The sequence below is a fragment of the Mytilus edulis genome, chromosome 3 (assembly GCF_963676685.1).
Source record: "Mytilus edulis chromosome 3, xbMytEdul2.2, whole genome shotgun sequence".
Classification (NCBI taxonomy): Eukaryota; Metazoa; Mollusca; class Bivalvia; order Mytilida; family Mytilidae; genus Mytilus; species Mytilus edulis.
In genome coordinates this window covers 58,194,512-58,215,498 of record NC_092346.1, presented here as the reverse complement: position 1 = coordinate 58,215,498, position 20,987 = coordinate 58,194,512, and the positions used below count along the sequence as shown (strand labels likewise).

The following is a 20,987-nucleotide window of genomic DNA, read 5'->3' as shown; positions in this document are numbered from 1 at the left end:
TGCATAATCATTCGGTGGAATGCCTTTAAGGACAGAAATTTTGTTGATTTTTCTATGGACTCTAGCTAGTTTACAGCAAAATGCTTCTAATTGAAAAGACAACAACAATTTATAAATTTTATTTGCCTTTCTTAAAATTGTTGTTGTTTTCTTGCCAACAGTAAGTTACTATCTCAATGATTAAATTCTTTTGTACTATGAATGGACTCATATTCAATAAGTTATATGGTTGTTTTCTAAATTAATTTGTTTTGTAGGTTGATTCTACATGGATAATATACAACAAACCAAAGAGTAATGACCTGACCAATGAATATGCTGGATTTCTGATGGCCCTTGGACTAAATGGTCATCTTGTTAATCTTCATATGCTAAATGTTCATGATTATCTTAGTAAGGTATGTCTTTTGTATTTTTTTTTTTTTTTTTTTTTTTTATAGTTTCTGTGTCACATGCTTTAGATTTTCTGTATTGCTCATATAAGAGCCATAAAAACCTAATTTTTTCAATAATGATTTTCTTTCAAACTCCTCAATCGATATAATTAAGGGAAGCGATATATAATTTTGTCTGTTTTCCTGTCTCTCTATCTTTTGTCTTGGGTTTTTAGTTGAAATTGTTAGAAACAACAAGTCAAAATTGCATGAATTTTGGTCAGTGAACAATTCTGGGATATATGAAGGTTTGTGCAAAATTGATATCACTTTAACAATCATATAATGCCATGAGCTAAATAAAAGTAAACCCTACATAATAAAATCATCTTATTGTTTTTAATGGCATATTCAATAATATAATGGATGCATATAAGTTTCTTAGACTGAAATTAGTTTAAAATACAATGCTACAACAAAAGACATTAAATTATGTAGATTTCTTATGTAAATTGTACTGTATGACTATTTTTACAGGGTCATGAAATGACAACAGTTGGCCTGTTATTAGGAATGGCTGCAGCAAAGTAAGTTAAAAGTACAATCCGAATTTTAAAATGAATACAGCGAGATGTTGAGTTTTAATCAATAAGACAGCATCAAATGACATAAAAGGGAAAAAAACTTTTTTTTATTTTAATATTTTCTAAAAAAGTACCAAATCATATATATCTGTTGACGTCTAAAATACAAAAACTAAACATTTTGAAACACAACCAAAATTGTTCAAGAATTAATTTATAAGCCAGTTGTATATTAAAAAGTATGCTTTGACAGTGAATAGTGTATAAATATCATAATTGTGAGGCCTGTCTGGCACTGGCTTCAAAGTGGCAACAGATTGGAGATCATTTGTATTGTCTTGCAACATCAAACTTCTTGTTAATCTGTTACTTTTTGTGAACAGATTGACAGAATTCAATCAGACATACAGATTTTCTACAGGATAAGATGTAAATGCTCATGACAAGTTTAATAATTTAGGATATATATTTATTCACAATTACACATGTTTAATACTGATTTACAGGAGAGGGACAATGGATATATCAACCACCAAAGTATTAAGTATACATGTACCAGCATTACTGCCCCCTACATCTACAGAACTTAATGTGCCACATAATGTTCAGGTTGCTGCTATACTAGGGGTGGGGCTAGTATTCCAAGGGACAGCCCACAGACATACAGCCGAAGTATTATTAGCTGAAATAGGTGAGTTTAGTACTTTACTTTTCTTTTCTTTGATAGTCATTGTGCCTTGAAGTTTTATGATTTATGTCGTTAAGGGATGGAACATTTCCTTAAACCCAAGCTTTGTCTGTCTCTTTGACTTTAATGGATAGTTGTCTTATTTGCTAACATACCATATCACTCTATTTTATAAAGACATTAATTACAATCCAAACCATAGATGTGTTCATCAATTTTTCTTGTGAAATTAGAAAAATAATCATTTAATTAAACATTTTTTTTTTAAATGTTTTATATTCTGATAGCCACTTACAGTCTTATAAAAAATTAATCAAATTAAATATTTTTAATCTTCTAATAAAAAAGAGAGAAAAGAAAGGGACTTGTGTTTATATGTAGCATTGATTTGATTTATTTACATGTAGGTCGACCACCAGGACCAGAGATGGAGAATTGTAATGACAGAGAATCCTATTCATTAGCTGCTGGATTGGCTTTAGGACTGGTTATGTTTGGGGTTAGTAAACTAGTTCTTATTCAGCAAAAATATAACAGCTTTCATAGCTCAATTGTCTAGATGATTAACTGAAAAGGTTTTTTTTATGCTTTACCATGGGGCATTATATTTTTGGTCTGTGCATCTTTTTGCTCCTTCATTTGTTTTTCCTTCCATTTGGTTGTCTGTCCGATTTTCCATCTGTCCTGCTTCAGGTTAAAGTTTTTTGGTCAATGTAGTTGTTGATGAAGTTGAAGTCCAATCAACTTGAAACTTAGTACACATGTTACCTATAATTTAATCTTTCTAATTTTAAAACCATTTAGAGTTTTGACTTCATTTCCACAGTCCAATGAACATAGAACATGATAGTGTGAGTGCGGCATCGGTGTACTTTGGAGACATTCTTGTTTTCTTTGTCATAATAAGTCTTTCTATTGCACACAATTAACAAATTAAATGTTTTAAAAAAAAATTTAATGTTTAAGTAATGTAGGTAAATGTTGAAATATGCACTCAGTATTTGATATGAAATCGTGATTTTATTATTTATTTTGTAGAAGGGTGGAGAACAAGTAGTGAAGTCTGATTTAAACATGGCTGACACACTTTGTCATTTTATGATTGGTGGACATAAGAGACCATTGGTAAGCTTTGTTTTATACTGTGTTGACTGATGATGTGTATCATGTCATTTCTATATAAACAGTAAGTCATAAACTATTTGATAATAAAATAAAAACAATTAAAGATATCAATGTTATTTTTAAGTGTTGTAAAAGTAACTGTAGTCAATTATTATTTCAGAATTCGTGACTTTTTATTATTAGTATATTCTAGACAGAATATTTTTTGAATACTTTTGTATTATCATTGTCAATATCAGTATGCAATAATTTTTTTCATGAAGAGAAAAAAGACTTCAATAAATAGATAATAACGGCAGATGCCTGCATGCTAGATGTCATGTACTAAACTTTTAAAATGGCCATAAATATACTATGGATATTTGTGTATCTAATGTTTTCGTACTTTAAAATTTGTTTAAGGCTTTTTTTAGATAGTAAGAGAATTGAAGGGGTTCCTATGGTTTTGTTTCAGATTGGACCTAACAAAGAAAGATACAAATCACCAAGTTACCATATCAAGGTATGGTCATATTGTATAATCATGTTGGTTTAGGGTCTAGTTATTTCTTTCAGTAGACTCTAGTGTGTTGAAGTTGATAGCTTTATTTGTCATTGAGTAATGTATAGTTAGACTACGATAGTTTTTGGTTCTTTCTGTATTTTAAAATAGTTGAATGCATGATTTTATTTCATCTAGAAAAGTTTGTTTGGCAAGTAATTTTTATTATGTAACTGATGACTGCATGTAACCTCTTAAGTAAATTATGGGAGATTTTGTATATTTGTACATTTATTCCTAACCTTCCTTAAAAAAAAATTATTGGGTGTAGATTTCTGTCTAATAGACATACATTCCAGGAAATTTTAACATTACATTTGGAAAATTAAGGACTGATATTTCATAATATCACTTTATTTATTAGTCTAGTAGCTTGGTTAAGATAAGTTTGGTTTGAAAAGACTATACAATCTTATGTTAATTTTATCATGTATCTTTACCCAGGAAGGAGATGCAGTAAATGTAGATGTAACTTCACCTGGAGCTACTTTGGCTTTGGGCATGCTCTACTTCAAATCTAATAACAGGTAAGGCTTTACTAATGTGTTGTATTCAGAGAGCTATTGTTTACTGAGATACAGAAATGTACATTTGAAATCTACATATGTCGTCTTTTTTCTGCTATGATGTTGAATATAATATTTGTCCTCTGATGTCTTATTTCACCCCCTTTTAACTTAATTTTCTTTTATTTGAAAACAATTAGGGTAAAAGTTAATATTTCATTTCAATATTAAGAAAGAAAGTCAATTTGATGAGCTGCTTTAACCCTAAACCTCTCTCAAATTTACTGTTTTATAATTTTATAAAACTTTCAATTTTAAAAGGTATAAAAATATTTATTTCAGTGCTGTAGCCGAATGGTTAAGTGTAGCAGATACACAATTTATGTTAGACCATGTCAGACCAGACTTCTTAATGTTGAGGGTAGGTATTAACAGATACACAATTTATGTTAGACCATGTCAGACCAGACTTCTTAATGTTGAGGGTAGGTATTAACAGATACACAATTTATGTTAGACCATGTCAGACCAGACTTCTTAATGTTGAGATAAGGTATTAACAGATACACAATTTATGTTAGACCATGTCAGACCAGACTTCTTAATGTTGAGGGTAGGTATTAACAGATACACAATTTATGTTAGACCATGTCAGACCAGACTTCTTAATGTTGAGGGTAGGTATTAACAGATACACAATTTATGTTAGACCATGTCAGACCAGACTTAATGTTGAGGATAGGTATTAACAGACACAATTTATGTTAGACCATGTCAGACCAGACTTCTTAATGTTGAGGGTAGGTATTAACAGTTACACAATTTATGTTAGACCATGTCAGACCAGACTTCTTAATGTTGAGATAAGGTATTAACAGATACACAATTTATGTTAGACCTTGTCAGACCAGACTTAATGTTGAGGGTAGGTATTAACAGATACACAATTTATGTTAGACCTTGTCAGACCAGACTTCTTAATGTTGAGATAAGGTATTAACAGATACACAATTTATGTTAGACCATGTCAGACCAGACTTTTTAATGTTGAGGGTAGGTATTAACAGATACACAATTTATGTTAGACCTTGTCAGACCAGACTTCTTAATGTTGAGGATAGGTATTAACAGATACACAATTTATGTTAGACCATGTCAGACCAGACTTCTTAATGTTGAGGGTAGGTATTAACAGATACACAATTTATTTTAGACCATGTCAGACCAGACTTCTTAATGTTGAGGGTAGGTATTAACAGATACACAAATTTTGTTAGACCATGTCAGACCAGACTTCTTAAAGGGAAACTTCGCAAAAAAATCAAAAATTGATATTATGTTTATTCTGTATAAAAATGCTCAAATTCATAGATATTAAAGTTTTATTCTGCTAGATAAGAGATCACCATCGATGTTAAATTTAGAGTATCAATTCTACGCTGTCAGCCATTTTGTCACCTTCTCCGATTTGCAGTCACGATATGTCTAAGGACCAAAACTACAGTAACCCGATGTAGTCGTAATTGCGTGTCGATATCTCGTCAATCGTACGGTTGTTTTATCCGACTAGTTAACTAGTTAACTAACTTGATACGGAAAATTTTCTTCTTTTCTTTTTAAATAACCATGATCTGTTATTTTTAGACTGATAATATAGGAATTTAATAGTGAAAAAGTCAAAATTTCAAATCATAAATAAGACTTCCGTGAATCTTGAATTGTTTTCGGAAATCTTATTAGTTCATAATTCTTTTATATAATGAACTTTATTCAAATAAATTAGGATCTTCGCTCCACTGATCACCCGCATGGCTAAAGGTATTACTCCCAAAGATAAGTTGTAGGGGGTGTGAGGTGACACGTCCAGGTATTCAAGCGATTTCCTGTCGAGTTTGCAAATTCATGCATCGTTTCACTTCTTAGTGTATTGATAAGTGTACACGGCCGATAACTTATAACTTTCCATTTTGAACTATTAGGTGTATAATATACATCTCTATCTTGCGTGTCCGAAAGTGATATTACTAAACTCATACGCTTGTTTATGAATAACATTTCTAGTGAAAAGAAAATTATTTATAAAAATATAAATAATACCAAAAAAAAAAAAAAACAGATTTGATGAAATAAAAATCTATATATATACGTATTTTTTCCAAGGGTAAATTTGGTAAAATGTAATATATACCCGTTGTCAATGGTGCAGGCCAGAAATATTGATTTAAAAAAATGTACACACTTGTCGACCATTCGTATATACGCCTGGATTATAAGTTACGGACCTATAGAGCAAATTAAAACATATACATGTATACATAGAACATAAGAAAGAAACATACATTTTGCGTAAATTGGGGTAAAAGTTTTGTAAAATGACAAGTCCACGTATGCCAACAGTATGTAATCATCAAATGACGATAGACTATAGTATACCAAAAGAAGAAGAAGAAGAGATTTAAATACAGGTCGATATATAACTTTATTTGGCTCATCGAAGTTATGGACATTTATATATCAATTAGATTGTTCTCGAAAAAAGGAAGAAATTCGCCATCATCACAATTGTTCCGACATGCATGTAATATATACGCAACTGGAAGTACACTAATACCGAGGGATGTGAATATTTTCCAGGAAAACTATAGAGTATCAAAGTTTCAAATCAATTTCGGGATTTATTTTCTCTCTTGATATTCAATGACAGCAATTTAAAGAATAAACTGCTTGTCCGTTTTAGTGGTATTCTTGCCAGTTGAAACAGACTTATAATTACATTAAAAAATAGGGAAAGATGACATTTAATTCGTTCATTTTTTTTTAATACATCGTTGGTCAAATAGCTAAAGTATTATATATAGTTACGGTGTGAGACAAAGAGTATTTTAAGAAGGACATTCCCGATTATGTATAAATTTTGTTGATGTTTTTCACACTTGAAAAGCATATCTGTTCGTAATTTGTTGATTCCATTCCAATTAGATCCTTTAATTTCCTGTCAATCTTTTAAAACATCTTTTTTCAAATATCTGAAGTATTCATGTGTTGTGAGATTTAAAATATTTTGATGAGCAGTTTAATTCCTAAATAGGTAATTAAAGATCACTTTGGATGGACTAAATTATATATTTGCAATTGTTAATGATCTGTTTGAAATATTTAAGGCTGCCGTTCCTAATTTGAAATAGTACAATTTTTAGTTCATAAACTCGTGTTTAGAAGGCTATTTTTATTTATAAATTCTTCAATTAAAATAATTCAGTATTTTATCGTTACTAAAGTAATCAAAAGTCATAATTCATTAAAAGTGATCTTATGCAAAATATAAAAATATACAGCTATCCAGTTATTGTGCGATCTTATTATTCCCGTTAATTAATTTTAATTATTTTTTTTTACATTCATGTGTCTGAAACTTTGTCTGACTCCCGTTTACAATTGATACGAAATGCTGTTCACACCTGAAATGCCAGTGAACCGTGACGCCTAGAATTCACTGAATGAGGATCAAAAGATTAGAATTACATAATGCTAATCTTTTAATTACCTTGAGTTAAACTACGCATTCCACATTCTTTAGGTGTCACAAAACAATACACATTTTATTGTTTCCACCGTACAAGCAAGTGAAAATGATTGCTGGAATGAACTTGAGCAAAAAGGTCAGAATACAAACATGTATTTTTAATACACTATCGATCATGTCAGTTTCGTATGTTTGTTTAAAGTATTTTTAGAAAAAAAATCATAAAAATGTTCTATTGTATGATTTACTTTTTTTTTTATTAAAATTCGTTTTAAAAAATCCACACGATCTTATTTTAAAAGTTGCATGGCTATCACTTATTTTTCGTTGGTTAATAGCTACACCAAAAGTCGTCGATGCGCTTTAAATCGCGTTATTAGATGGTTAACGAACAAGACTTAAATGAGATATTTTCACTCCCGGCATGCATCAAAGACTTAAACTACGTCACATAAGTCAGGAAGTTTCAAAAAATAAAATTAATAATTCCCAATTTTCTTCTTTATTAGATTTCATATCGAAATAAAACTTGGTGAATATGTTTTTTATGGTATTATGAACATAATAAGATGAAAAGTGAAAAATCGCGAATTATCCCTTTAATGTTGAGGGAAGGTATTAACAGTTACACAATTTATGTTAGACCATGTCAGACCAGACTTCTTAATGTTGAGATAAGGTATTAACAGATACACAATTTATGTTAGACCATGTCAGACCAGACTTAATGTTGAGGTTAGGTATTAACAGATACATTATTTATGTTAGACCATGTCAGACCAGACGTCTTAATGTTGAGATAAGGTATTAACAGATACACCATTTATGTTAGACCATGTCAGACCAGACTTTTTAATGTTGAGGGTAGGTATTAACAGATACACAATTTATGTTAGACCATGTCAGACCAGACTTCTTAATGTTGAGGGTAGGTAATAACAGATACACAATTTATGTTAGACCATGTCAGACCAGACTTCTTAATGTTGAGGGTAGGTTTTAACAGATATACAATTTATGTTAGACCATGTCAGACCAGACTTTTTAATGTTGAGGGTAGGTATTAACAGATACACAATTTATGTTAGACCATGTCAGACCAGACTTCTTAATGTTGAGGGTAGGTAATAACAGATACACAATTTATGTTAGACCATGTCAGACCAGACTTTTTAATGTTGAGGGTAGGTATTAACAGATACACAATTTATGTTAGACCATGTCAGACCAGACTTAATGTTGAGGATAGGTATTAACAGATACACAATTTATGTTAGACCATGTCAGACCAGACTTTTTAATGTTGAGGGTAGGTATTAACAGATACACAATTTATGTTAGACCTTGTCAGACCAGACTTCTTAATGTTGAGGGTAGGTATTAACAGATACACAATTTATGTTAGACCATGTCAGACCAGACTTCTTAATTTGAGATAAGGTATTAACAGATACACAATTTATGTTAGACCATGTCAGACCAGACTTCTTAATGTTGAGGGTAGGTAATAACAGATACACAATTTATGTTAGACCATGTCAGACCAGACTTCTTAATGTTGAGGGTAGGTATTAACAGATACACAATTTATGTTAGACCTTGTCAGACCAGACTTCTTAATGTTGAGGGTAGGTAATAACAGATACACAATTTATGTTAGACCATGTCAGACCAGACTTCTTAATTTGAGATAAGGTATTAACAGATACACAATTTATGTTAGACTATGTCAGACCAGACTTCTTAATGTTGAGGGTAGGTATTATTGTGTTATAACAGGTGATCATAGATTTCTTTTAGTTTAGTGCAGGCATACACCACCAGTAATGTGCCACAGATTAATGTTAAGTAATATGAGACCAGACTTTTTAATGTTGAATGTAGGTATACACCACTAGTAGAGTAAAGTAAATACACCAGTTTATTTTGTGGGTTCATATGTTGGAGTTGTTAATATAGCTTTGTACATTAATTCTCATCTGTTACCCCACAAACCAAATATTTTTTTTTTACAAACACAAGCTTTAAGACAATTATACAATGCTCGGGTTCTTATTTTTGAAGCAAGGCAAATTAAAAGTTATGTATAAATACAAACAAAATTATCCTAGAACACAAGACTAAATTCTTAAATTGATGGTAGGCTTACAGAAGTTCATATTGAAACTAGATTTCTGTTGTTTAATGTATTTAGAAAATGCTTTTATTATTAATGGTATAACTTTAAACTTATATTTGGGATTTTAATGCTGTTTGACTTTGATTTCAGACATTAAGTAAAGGATTAGTGATGTGGGATACAGTACTACCTACATTTGAATGGCTGAAGAATAATGTTCCTGAGGTATTGATTTTTTACATATTTGTTAGATTTTATATATGATTTCATTTCCCAACCCCTCTAGAATAAGATGTTTGACAGTTGCTGCAAGAGCCATTAAAGAATTTTTAAACTTATTTTATCCAATTAAAGCAGCTCGTGTTATTTCCATCTTTACTACATGTATGAAAATAAAAGTTATTTTATTCTTCATTTTCATTTTCATATTTTAGAAAAAACACTATTCTTACACCTCAATGCATTTTTTGTTAAGTTTTTATTTCATATTTTATCAATACTATTCTCAATGTTAAGGGTACATTAAGGGGTCAGCTGAAGGATGCCTCTGGGTGCAGGAGTTTCTAGCTACATTGAAGACCCATTCTCAATTTAACTGGAACATTTTTATGAAAGATTGCATAGAAATTTATTGTTTTTTAATTATTTATTATTTCTGTCCTTTTTAAAGGTTAAAGTCCATTATTTTTGCTATTTCTAAAATTACTTGTAGATTTTACAGAGGAATGCCTTTAACAGAGGTCATGTTGAGGAATCAGCTGAGGATGATAATATGACTGATTTTGAAACACAGAGGTTAGATATAAAACAAGTATATTGTTAATTCAGAAATTATTTCGGTGTTTTTATTATTGCGAAAAATGTGACAAGGTTATAATTGCAATAAATTAAACTCGCATTTTGAAATCTTTTATGTGAATTAGACATGATTTTTCTTAATATTGCTAAAATTTAAAACACATATAAGTCTTAAATTACAAAATCGTAATAATAAATGCATTCAATAATTTCTGAATTTACAGTATATATATATTGTTTAAAAATAATGAAAGTTACCTTAACCCTTTCACCGATTGCTGCCCAGACAGAAGCTACTCTGAGACGATGGCTTCTCTGGCTACTATTACTCAAGTGGGAGATCTTCATAATAAATGTCAATAAAAACTTGTTTGTAGTTATTTGTGTATTTATTTCATTCACTAACACCATGTTCACAGTTTTGTTCATGTTTTGATAATTTTTTCCTCATAAAATATTCGAATTTTCAAAATTTTGGCATTATCTTCAAGAAATTCTCAAAATTCTGCTCTTAGACCCCAAATCGTAATTTTTTAACCCAAAACGGCAAAATTTTGAAAAATTTTATGAGGCTGTACAAATTTCTCACACTGAAGGATGTCCATTCCAAGTGTTTTGTACATAAAACGACATTTTATGTAAAAAAAGTATACTAGTTTCGGTTTAATTCTTCCATATTCTTAAAAAAAAAATTGTTCCCTCATTTCAAATTCTCGTAAATTTCGTAAATTACGTCTGATTTTGACACGGTTTTCAACAAACGGAAGCACCATGTTTACACTTTCATCCGGGTATTCATCAAAGAAAGATAACTCATGTTTGCACTGTTTTGAGCGGGAAATATAAAAGAGGTATTCCGATCCCGGTAAAACGGGACTCATCGTCAGCTGTCTGAAGCGTGAATCCCGGTAAACCGGGACTCATCGGCGAAAGGGTTAATATTAGTATAAGTCACTACAAAAACAGTTTTTAAAAGAGTATGATATAAGTGTTGTTTTGTGTGATATCAGTCCTTTTTATCCATTATTAGGATGGGTTTTGAAGTACTAAAGCTGCCTTTTACATTTCAGTCAAGCTTACTGTAATATTCTAGCTGGAGCTAGTATGGTGATAGGTCTCAAGTTTGCAGGTACAGCTAATCAGTCTGCATTTGAAACATTGGTGAGTATATTACAAATTTTTAATCGGATTTTTGTGACAAAAATGTCGGTTATTGATTTGGGGATGTACGGCAGGCGGCCGGGCGGCAATCAAATGTTGTCCGTGCATTAACTCATGAACCGTTCAACCAAAGCTTTTAAAATTTTAATATGTTATTACTGACAACTATACGAAGGTCAAGTTCAATAATGGCGATTTTGACTCTTAATGGAGTTTCTAGTCGGGTCCGTGCATTTACGCATGAACTGTTCTACCAAAGCTTCCCAAATTTTAATATGTTGTTACTGATGACATGATGGAGGTCAAGTTCAATAATGACGATTTTGACTTTTACCGTTCAGGAGTTACAGTTCTTGAAAGATTGAAAAATGAAGTTTCCAGTCGTGTCCGTGCATTTATGCATGAACTGTTCTACCAAAGCTTTCGAAATTTTAATATGCTGTTACTGATGACAAAATGGAGGTCAAGTTCAATTACGACGATTTTGACTTTTACCGTTCAGGAGTTATGGTTCTTGAAAGATTGAAAAATGGTGTTTCCCGTCGTGTCCGTGCATTTTCTCATGAACCATTCAACCAAAGCTTTTGAAATTTTAATATGTTGTTACTGATGACAAAATAGAGGTCAAGTTCAATAATGACGATTTTGACTTTTACCGTTCAGGAGTTATGGTTCTTGAAAGATTGTAAAATGGCGTTTCCATTCACGTTGTTGCATTTACTCATGAACCATTCAATCTAAGCTTTTCAAATTTTAATATGTTGATACTGATGACAAAATGGAGGTCAAATTTGATATTGACAATTTTCACTTTCACCATTCATCAGTAATGGTTCTTGTGATATTGCCAGGACACAAATAAATGTTAATAAATCCGGTTTGCTGTCATTGTGACAGCCTCTTGTTATCAAATACAATGGAACACAATTTTCAGTTTGTAAATATGTATGATATCTTAAATGCATTATTTGATGCAATTTATCTAAGCAAAGGAGATGCTAAAAATGTCAGTTTCATGTTTATCAGATTGCATTGTTAGTTTCTATACTTTGCAGCCTGTTGGCATTCCACAGATTTCAATATGCAATCAATATTTTATGTCTATTATATAGATAGTAATTCAAATTATTTGTAAAAAATAATCTTGTACGAGTTTTTTTTTAACTTCCTAAAACCCTCAAATAAACTGTCTTGTTATAAACTTTGCAAAAAGAATAGTACAAAAATAAAGAAGAAATATCATAAAATTAAGTTTCAAAAGCATTTTAATCGAATATTTTTTTATTTTATGCAGTCATGTTTTATGGTTTTCTATTCAGATGAGAAGCATCAAATTATTCTTGACATTCCAAACAAATCCCAGACTGGTTGAACAAGCAGGTAAAAGTACAGTAGAGAGTTGCTTGATGACAGTATTAGTATCAATAGCACTTGTAAGTTTTTTATTGAGATTCTTCTATTCATTATCATTACATCACTAGGGTTTAACGACTAAAGTGCTTTATTTTCTAAATCATAAATTATACACTTGTTTGGATTTACTATGTCATCGAAATATCAAAATCAGGGAAGGTAAAAAATAATTGTTTTATAATTAAATTTCAAGTGATGTGTGTTTCAGTAAGTAAGTATGAGGGATTGGTGAAGCTCTGAAAATAAATAATGATCATACTTCCTGAATAATATTGTAACAAAATAGGTAGAACTTAAACTTTTGTAGTTGTGTGGTCAAGTTTTCAAAAAGTGCTTTGGACACTTATTACCTCTCCCACCTTTAAATTATAGAACATGTCTAATGTAAAATATGTTTGATTATTTATTATCAAAATATTTAGAATTTATCACAAAAATAAGCATCTGCAACTCTTTTATTTCCTTATTATAATTAATATCCATTGGAAATCCTGTAAAATGTGATAGTAGATTTATAGTAGGTTTGTTTATATAAAACCTTGTACATATGATGACAAAAAGAAACAAACCCTGGTTTTTTTTAGTGAACAGATATAAAAGAAGATTGCAAAAGCTATACAGCCATAATACTTTGTTTTCAGGTAATGGCTGGTACTGGTAATTTAGAAGTTTTGAGAATTTGTAGATACCTTAGATCTAGAGTGGGACCTCCATACAATTTATATGTAATGTATGGATCTCACATGGCCATCAGTATGTCTATTGGACTTCTATTCCTGGGAGGTTGTAGGTATGTAACCCATATATATAACTTGAATGTTATGTATGGATCCCACATGGCCATCAGTATGTCTATTGGACTTCTATTCCTGGGAGGTTGTAGGTATGTAACCCATATATATAACTTGTATGTAATGTATGGATCCCACATGGCCATCAGTATGTCTATTGGACTTCTATTCCTGGGAGGTTGTAAGTATGTAACCCATATATATAACTTGTATGTAATGTATGGATCCCACATGGCCATCAGTATGTCTATTGGACTTCTATTCCTGGGAGGTTGTAAGTATGTAACCCATATATATAACTTGTATGTAATGTATGGATCCCACATGGCCATCAGTATGTCTATTGGACTTCTATTCCTGGGAGGTTGTAGGTATGTAACCCATATATATAACTTGAATGTTATGTATGGATCTCACATGGCCATCAGTATGTCTACTGGACTTCTATTCCTGGGAGGTTGTAGGTATGTAACCCATATATATATAACTTGTATGTAATGTATGGATCTCACATGGCCATCAGTATGTCTATTGGACTTCTATTCCTGGGAGGTTGTAGGTATGTAACCCATATATATATAACTTGTATGTAATGTATGGATCCCACATGGCCATCAGTATGTCTATTGGACTTCTATTCCTGGGAGGTTGTAGGTATGTAACCCATATATATAACTTGTATGTAATGTATGGATCTCACATGGCCATCAGTATGTCTATTGGACTTCTATTCCTGGGAGGTTGTAGGTATGTAACCCATATATATATAACTTGTATGTAATGTATGGATCTCACATGGCCATCAGTATGTCTATTGGACTTCTATTCCTGGGAGGTTGTAGGTATGTAACCCATATATATAACTTGTATGTAATGTATGGATCTCACATGGCCATCAGTATGTCTATTGGACTTCTATTCCTGGGAGGTTGTAGGTATGTAACCCATATATATAACTTGAATGTTATGTATGGATCTCACATGGCCATCCGTATGTCTATTGGACTTCTATTCCTGGGAGGTTGTAGGTATGTAACCCATATATATATAACTTGTATGTGATGTATGGATCCCACATGGCCATCAGTATGTCTATTGGACTTCTATTCCTGGGAGGTTGTAAGTATGTAACCCATATATATAACTTGTATGCAATGTATGGATCTCACATGGCCATCAGTATGTCTATTGGACTTCTATTCCTGGGAGGTTGTAGGTATGTAACCCATATATATAACTTGTATGTAATGTATGGATCTCACATGGCCATCAGTATGTCTATTGGACTTCTATTCCTGGGAGGTTGTAAGTATGTAACCCATATATATAACTTGTATGTAATGTATGGATCTCACATGGCCATCAGTATGTCTATTGGACTTCTATTCCTGGGAGGTTGTAGGTATGTAACCCATATATATAACTTGTATGTGATGTATGGATCTCACATGACCATCCGTATGTCTATTGGACTTCTATTCCTGGGAGGTTGTAGGTATGTAACCCATATATATAACTTGTATGTGATGTATGGATCCCACATGGCCATCAGTATGTCTATTGGACTTCTATTCCTGGGAGGTTGTAGGTATGTAACCCATATATATAACTTGTATGTAATGTATGGATCTCACATGGCCATCAGTATGTCTATTGGACTTCTATTCCTGGGAGGTTGTAGGTATGTAACATGTATTTGATATAATTGTAATAAATGCCAGTAACAGAGAAAGAGCTATCATATGGCATGAAATAAGTGGACTTTGTGGCTATTTTGATTTACTGTAGACATTATACAGCTATTAAAGTATTATTGAAGACCTTATGCCTTTAATTGTTTCTATGTTGTCAGTGCCATATAGTTTTACCCTTGTCCGTCATTCTGTCATTCCGTCATTCCACAACAAACCATTAAATGGACTTTTTTCTAAACGCCTTCAGATAATTAGTTGATTTTTGGTATGTGAGTCAACCATGATAAGTTACAGATCAAGTTTAAATTTCGTTCTGCTATGATAATTTTTGCCAAAATTACGGGCTTTGGACTTTGATAGATTGTTGAAAATCACAGTTATACAGACTTTTTTCTGAATGCCTTGAGATATTGGGCTGATTTATGGTATGTCAGTTAAATATAATGAGTTACAGATCAAGTTTAAGTTCATTTCGCAGCGCTAATTTTTGCCGAAATTACAGGCTTTGAACTTTGATAAATTGTTGAAAACCACAGTTAAAGGGACTTTTTTTCTCAACCCCTTTAGATATTGGGCTGATTTTTGATGTGTCAGTTAACCATGCTGAGTTACAGATCAAGTTTAAGTTTAGTTCCGCTCCGATGTTTTTTGCTGAAATTAAGGGTTTAAGAATTTGAAAATTGTTGAAAATCACAGTTATACAGACTTTTTTCTATACGCCTTTAGATTTTGAGCTGATTTTTGAGAAGTGAAACTACCATCATGTTTGTATCCACATGTGTTGTTGAAGTTGCAGATATTTCAACTTTTTGAGATGGTGGCCATTTGTGTCGTTTCGGCACTTCTAGTTTTTGACTGACCTATACCCAACCTGTGTCTTAAAGTGTATTTTTGTTGTAATCCTGTATCTTATTTCATTGGTAAGTCATTGTGTAAAATCTATATGAACTAGGTTCATTTAAACCAGTGAACTATTTCACTGCAGATAAAAAAAAATAGGGACTTACTGAAGTGAATTTACAAATTTATTACCATATTTCAGATCTGCAGTGCAGTCATTGAATATTTCTATTTTTTAACACCATGGAATCATGAGGCTTATATCTGTAGATGATATTTAATTTAGATAGTTTAAAAAGGTAACTTTTCTTTTTATTACAGATATTCATTAAAGACTGCTCCAGAATCTATAGCAGTTTTATTGTGTGCTATGTTTCCTAAGTTTCCTATACACAGTAATGATAACAGGTGAGAATTTGTAGGTTTTAAATAAAGAAATATAATTTTTGAAGATTTAGAGGGTCCTGGACCCCCTTTATGAAGAATCAAATATGGTTAACACCTATATCATGTTTTCTGATACTTCAAATAGTGGGGGTTTGTTTAGCATGAAAAAGTGTGCAATCTTGTTCAAATATTTTTATGACATCAAAAAAATTAAAGGAAACTTGTTTTGTTCAACAAAGCTTGTGTAGACTTTACAACTTTGAGTATTTGTTTGCCCTAGCTAATAAATTGAGACCTTTTTTTATATTACAGATACCATTTACAAGCATTCAGACATTTATATGTCCTTGCTACTGAGATGAGAGTAGTTTTACCTAGAGATGTAGACACAGGACAGCCATGCTATGTACCAATGGAGGTCAAGTTCAAGGTTAGTTCAGTTATTGTATATTAAACATTTATACTTCATGTTTATTTTTGTAAACTTATTTGATTTCAGTGAATTCAGTGAAATTGTTGTTAGCCAGCATCTATTTTATGTTAAGCATTGGGATTTTCTGGTGTTTCTGCCTTGAAAGTTTTGATATAACCCATTTATATACCCAGTGTTTTAACAAAAGATAGAATCAGGATTGTTCAAATGTTTATTTCTAGATATTTGTACCTATTTTTATGTTTTTGAATAACTGGAATAAACTATAGATAAGAAATCAGTTCTTAAAATTATTTTTTTTATCTGTGCAAGTAATCAATTATTGTTATATAGTATTTTATAAGAAAAGATTTATTTTCATCGTTTTGTCTAGAAATGTATGAATATGTTGTTGATGATAAAGTAGAAGAATTACAAGCTGTCATGCTGTTGAAAATAGTACTTTGCTGTTAGTGAAAATAATGGCTATTAATTTTGTCCATACATTGCAGGATACTGAAGCTTACCAAAATGTTTCATTCACGACTACAGCTCCATGTCTTCTACCAGAGTTACATCTCATTCAAGAGGTACAAATATTATATTGTCATTTATAAACTAACATAGTTTGAATGCAATTCAATAAAAATAAAATTTAACTGTTTTTTTATATTAGTATCATTGTTTGGCCATTATTTTAAATTGTAATGTCTAAGGGTCCTTGGTGGCCAATTGGTCTAACTAATAGAACTACCGTATCATTAGCCTGTAAAAACTGAGTTTGTGAGTTCAATTCACACACATGATGGTGCGTTCAGCTGCAAAGGTCATTGAGATTCTCTGTAGGCACTCAGGCTGCCTCCACCAATTATAAACTGACCACCACAAAATAGGACAATAGTGTTGAGAGTGGCATTAAACACCAACCAATCATGAATGGTAATGCCATAGAGTGACTGGAAATGATATCATAATGGAAAGCTGGTACAACATAATTGCCACTGATTGTATTACACATACAATTTAACTGTTTTGACAACAAAGTATAACATTGACCTGCAATTTGTGTACATTTTCCCTTCATGATCCTACTGGTTAATATTATGTGCTCCTCTTTTATTTTAGGTACATATTCTAGGACCAAGGTACTGGCCAATTGTCTTCCATAGAGATAAGAACTGGAGTATACTAGAGTAAGTTCTCAATTTGAGTAACCCATTCATAAATTCTGACTGTGGAAAAGTGTTCATTTGATTGAAATATTTCATTTTATTTTATCTTTTTATATGTAACATTTATGGAATAACCGTTTCACAAATGATATCGGATATTTTCCTGACGTCATAACTACAATCCCCTTCCCTTTCATGAATATGACCTACCGAATTAGACTATTTACTGGATTTGTAATCATATAAGCAACACGACGGGTGCCACATGTGGAGCAGGATCTGCTTACCCGTTCCGGAGCACCTGAGATCACCCCTAGTTTTTGGTGGGGTTCGTGTTGTTTATTCTTTAGTTTTCTATGTTGTGTCGTGTGTACTATTGTTTTTCTGTTTGTCTTTTTCATTTTAAGCCATGGAGTTGTCAGTTTGTTTTAGATTTATGAGTTTGACTGTCCCTTTGGTATCTTTCGTCCCTCTTTCATTGAAAGAATGGTAATTCTAAAAAAAATCATTTTAGAAACATTAAGAACGACTACTCAAAAACAGATCTAAATTATCATAATTGAAAAGTCTTATGTTTCTACTAATATAAACGTGTTACAGTTTATATCTATTTTTTATGTTGTTTCATCTAGCTTATATCAGACAAAGCATAGTGTATTTGTTTAAACATTATCTGACTTTTATTTACAGAATACTGTTATCAAAGCAGGGAACGTTATATGTCAAACAAAGAGCAGGTCATTTATCTTATGTAGAAGACCCTAAGGTACCTTAATTACCTTATAATCTTTTTGCTTTGTTTTTGTTTTTTAACTTATTTATATAATAAGCAGAATATCGTTCGACAGAATCTTGTGGAATGAGCTGTGGCCCTATCTCGTGAAAGTGAATACATGAACTGTATGCAGTGTTTCTGCAGACAAACCTACAACATGACTGCTGTCACATTAAAAAAAAAACCCATTATGGATGAAAGGAACTGAAATTTCTATGAAGATCGAATAACAAACAAAGTTATATTAAAATTTCATTGAGGATTGCCACCATCCCTCTATAATAGAAAAAAAATGCATCCGCTATAACCTTGTGTAGAAAATTTTAGATTGGCAAAATGGTTATTTTGTTTATTTCTGAGTTACTCTGACAGTAAATGTATAGCAAATTTGTTTATTTTAAGTAATTTGACTACTAAGTAGTTCCTTTATCTTCACTTTTTTATTGTAGGGATATAGAAGTATGTTGGCTAAGTCCTTAACCAGTGATCATTCTAGTCATTGTTTAGTTAAGGTAATTATTGATAATTATAAAAAATAAGTTATCTTTCTTAGCTTATAATGTATTACAAGGTAATTATAGATATTTATATAAAACATGTTTGTTTGCAGTTTTCCGACTGTACCTTCAGACTGAAGGGTCGGTAGGTAGGAAAAATATTTTATTTTATCAGCCAAAATACAGTTTTAAACAAGCAGTTACACTAAACCAAGTTTCTTGTGAAGAAAAAAAACCCATTTTAAAACAACAAACACTGGACATGCTGAAAACCAACATCAAATGAACAGGCATTTTCAGATAAAAAACTTTTTAACCAAAACTGAAACTTTAACATAGTGTCATTATCCAATTTATGACATAAAATATGGTATAATTATCAAATACTGGAACACTTATAAACAAGGAATGTCATTATGACTAGAACTGTTTAAAAAAAATATATTCGGACATGTATGCTTCTTGACTAGAATGTTTTCATGAGTAGAGTATTTTCATCAGAAAAATGTAGATATTAAAGATTTATAAGACAATGTATTAAAGAGTGTATTTTTAATAAAAAAAAAATGACCATTGAATCTTCCTCAATTGAAAAAAAGGCAACTTGAAAAAAAAGTATTAAGACATTCGACTGTTTTCATATTTCTAACAATATTTAATTATATGTGATAAGGTTATATTTTTGCCAGGCTTTAATGAAAACCAAAGAAATCTAAAAGTTTGGGGTGAAATCCATAGCACCCCATTAAAAGTAAATGGTCTGTACTGAAATGTTTTTAATGCATAACAAAAATTGGCAGCATAGCTCCTAAGGACATGTTTTAATTGAACTCACACAGGCCACACAGTTTGGGTATATTTAATATTGTAAGAAAGAGAAGAATTGCAATGAGTGGGGCAGCCCCCTTATCCTAAAGGAGCATACTCATTGCAATCAAAGATAGATTTAATATAGAGAGAGTATATTTATTTTTCAAGCTAACCATTCATTTTCTCTACATCTTTGTGTAGTTAGGGTTGCTTCTTATTGATTTGGCATGATCTATATCCATTACATTTCAAATGAGCCCTTCCTCTGTATAGGCGTGTTTACAGATATCCATTAAGATTTAAGTCACGGAGGAGTGGTTTCATCTTTGTCGTCTTCACAACGATTTGTAGAAAATATGCCATACTTCAAGCTGCTGTCGAATTATTTAACCACTGAAATTGGTTCCATAAAGTCAGGCTCCACAGATTCTGTACCCGATCAGTTTGAGACAGAATGGTTATCATGTCAGTTATGAATATCCGCTGCATCATCGTCAATGATATCATCACACATCATTACATGTGCCTGAATCTGTATAAACAGTTTACTAATAAACTTTTTTGTTTGTTATTTGTCTTAAAATTGACACGAGATGACAGCGTAAAGTACTCTGTGACTTCATGGATACCTGTAAACAATTTCCATGTGCTTTATCATTAAATGGTCACATGAACGCTTGACGGGAAGCTAAGAAAAACCGAACTTGAAATGCGTAATTGACCCAGACTTAAATCATTTCCGGAAAGGACCCAAAGTTCCGGATCGCGTCAATAGAA

General features: G+C 31.6%; 1 protein-coding gene across 6 annotated transcripts in view; it reads left to right on the top strand.

Annotated features, from left to right (window-relative positions):
- The window catches only part of LOC139514400 (anaphase-promoting complex subunit 1-like), an 86,849-nt gene that overhangs the window by 28,015 nt on the left and 37,847 nt on the right, over positions 1-20,987 (top strand). For all 6 annotated transcript variants that reach the window (XM_071303582.1, XM_071303580.1, XM_071303581.1 and 3 more), the window contains 19 exons: positions 258-398; positions 912-961; positions 1,465-1,649; positions 2,054-2,145; positions 2,685-2,771; positions 3,226-3,273; positions 3,757-3,839; positions 4,161-4,239; positions 9,611-9,685; positions 10,173-10,255; positions 11,329-11,419; positions 12,739-12,852; positions 13,474-13,622; positions 16,479-16,565; positions 16,857-16,974; positions 17,469-17,546; positions 18,082-18,149; positions 18,819-18,894; positions 19,353-19,415. In XM_071303582.1, the coding sequence (XP_071159683.1) occupies positions 258-398; positions 912-961; positions 1,465-1,649; positions 2,054-2,145; positions 2,685-2,771; positions 3,226-3,273; positions 3,757-3,839; positions 4,161-4,239; positions 9,611-9,685; positions 10,173-10,255; positions 11,329-11,419; positions 12,739-12,852; positions 13,474-13,622; positions 16,479-16,565; positions 16,857-16,974; positions 17,469-17,546; positions 18,082-18,149; positions 18,819-18,894; positions 19,353-19,415 (1,767 nt within the window). The remainder of the gene's footprint in view (positions 1-257; positions 399-911; positions 962-1,464; positions 1,650-2,053; positions 2,146-2,684; positions 2,772-3,225; positions 3,274-3,756; positions 3,840-4,160; positions 4,240-9,610; positions 9,686-10,172; positions 10,256-11,328; positions 11,420-12,738; positions 12,853-13,473; positions 13,623-16,478; positions 16,566-16,856; positions 16,975-17,468; positions 17,547-18,081; positions 18,150-18,818; positions 18,895-19,352; positions 19,416-20,987) is intronic.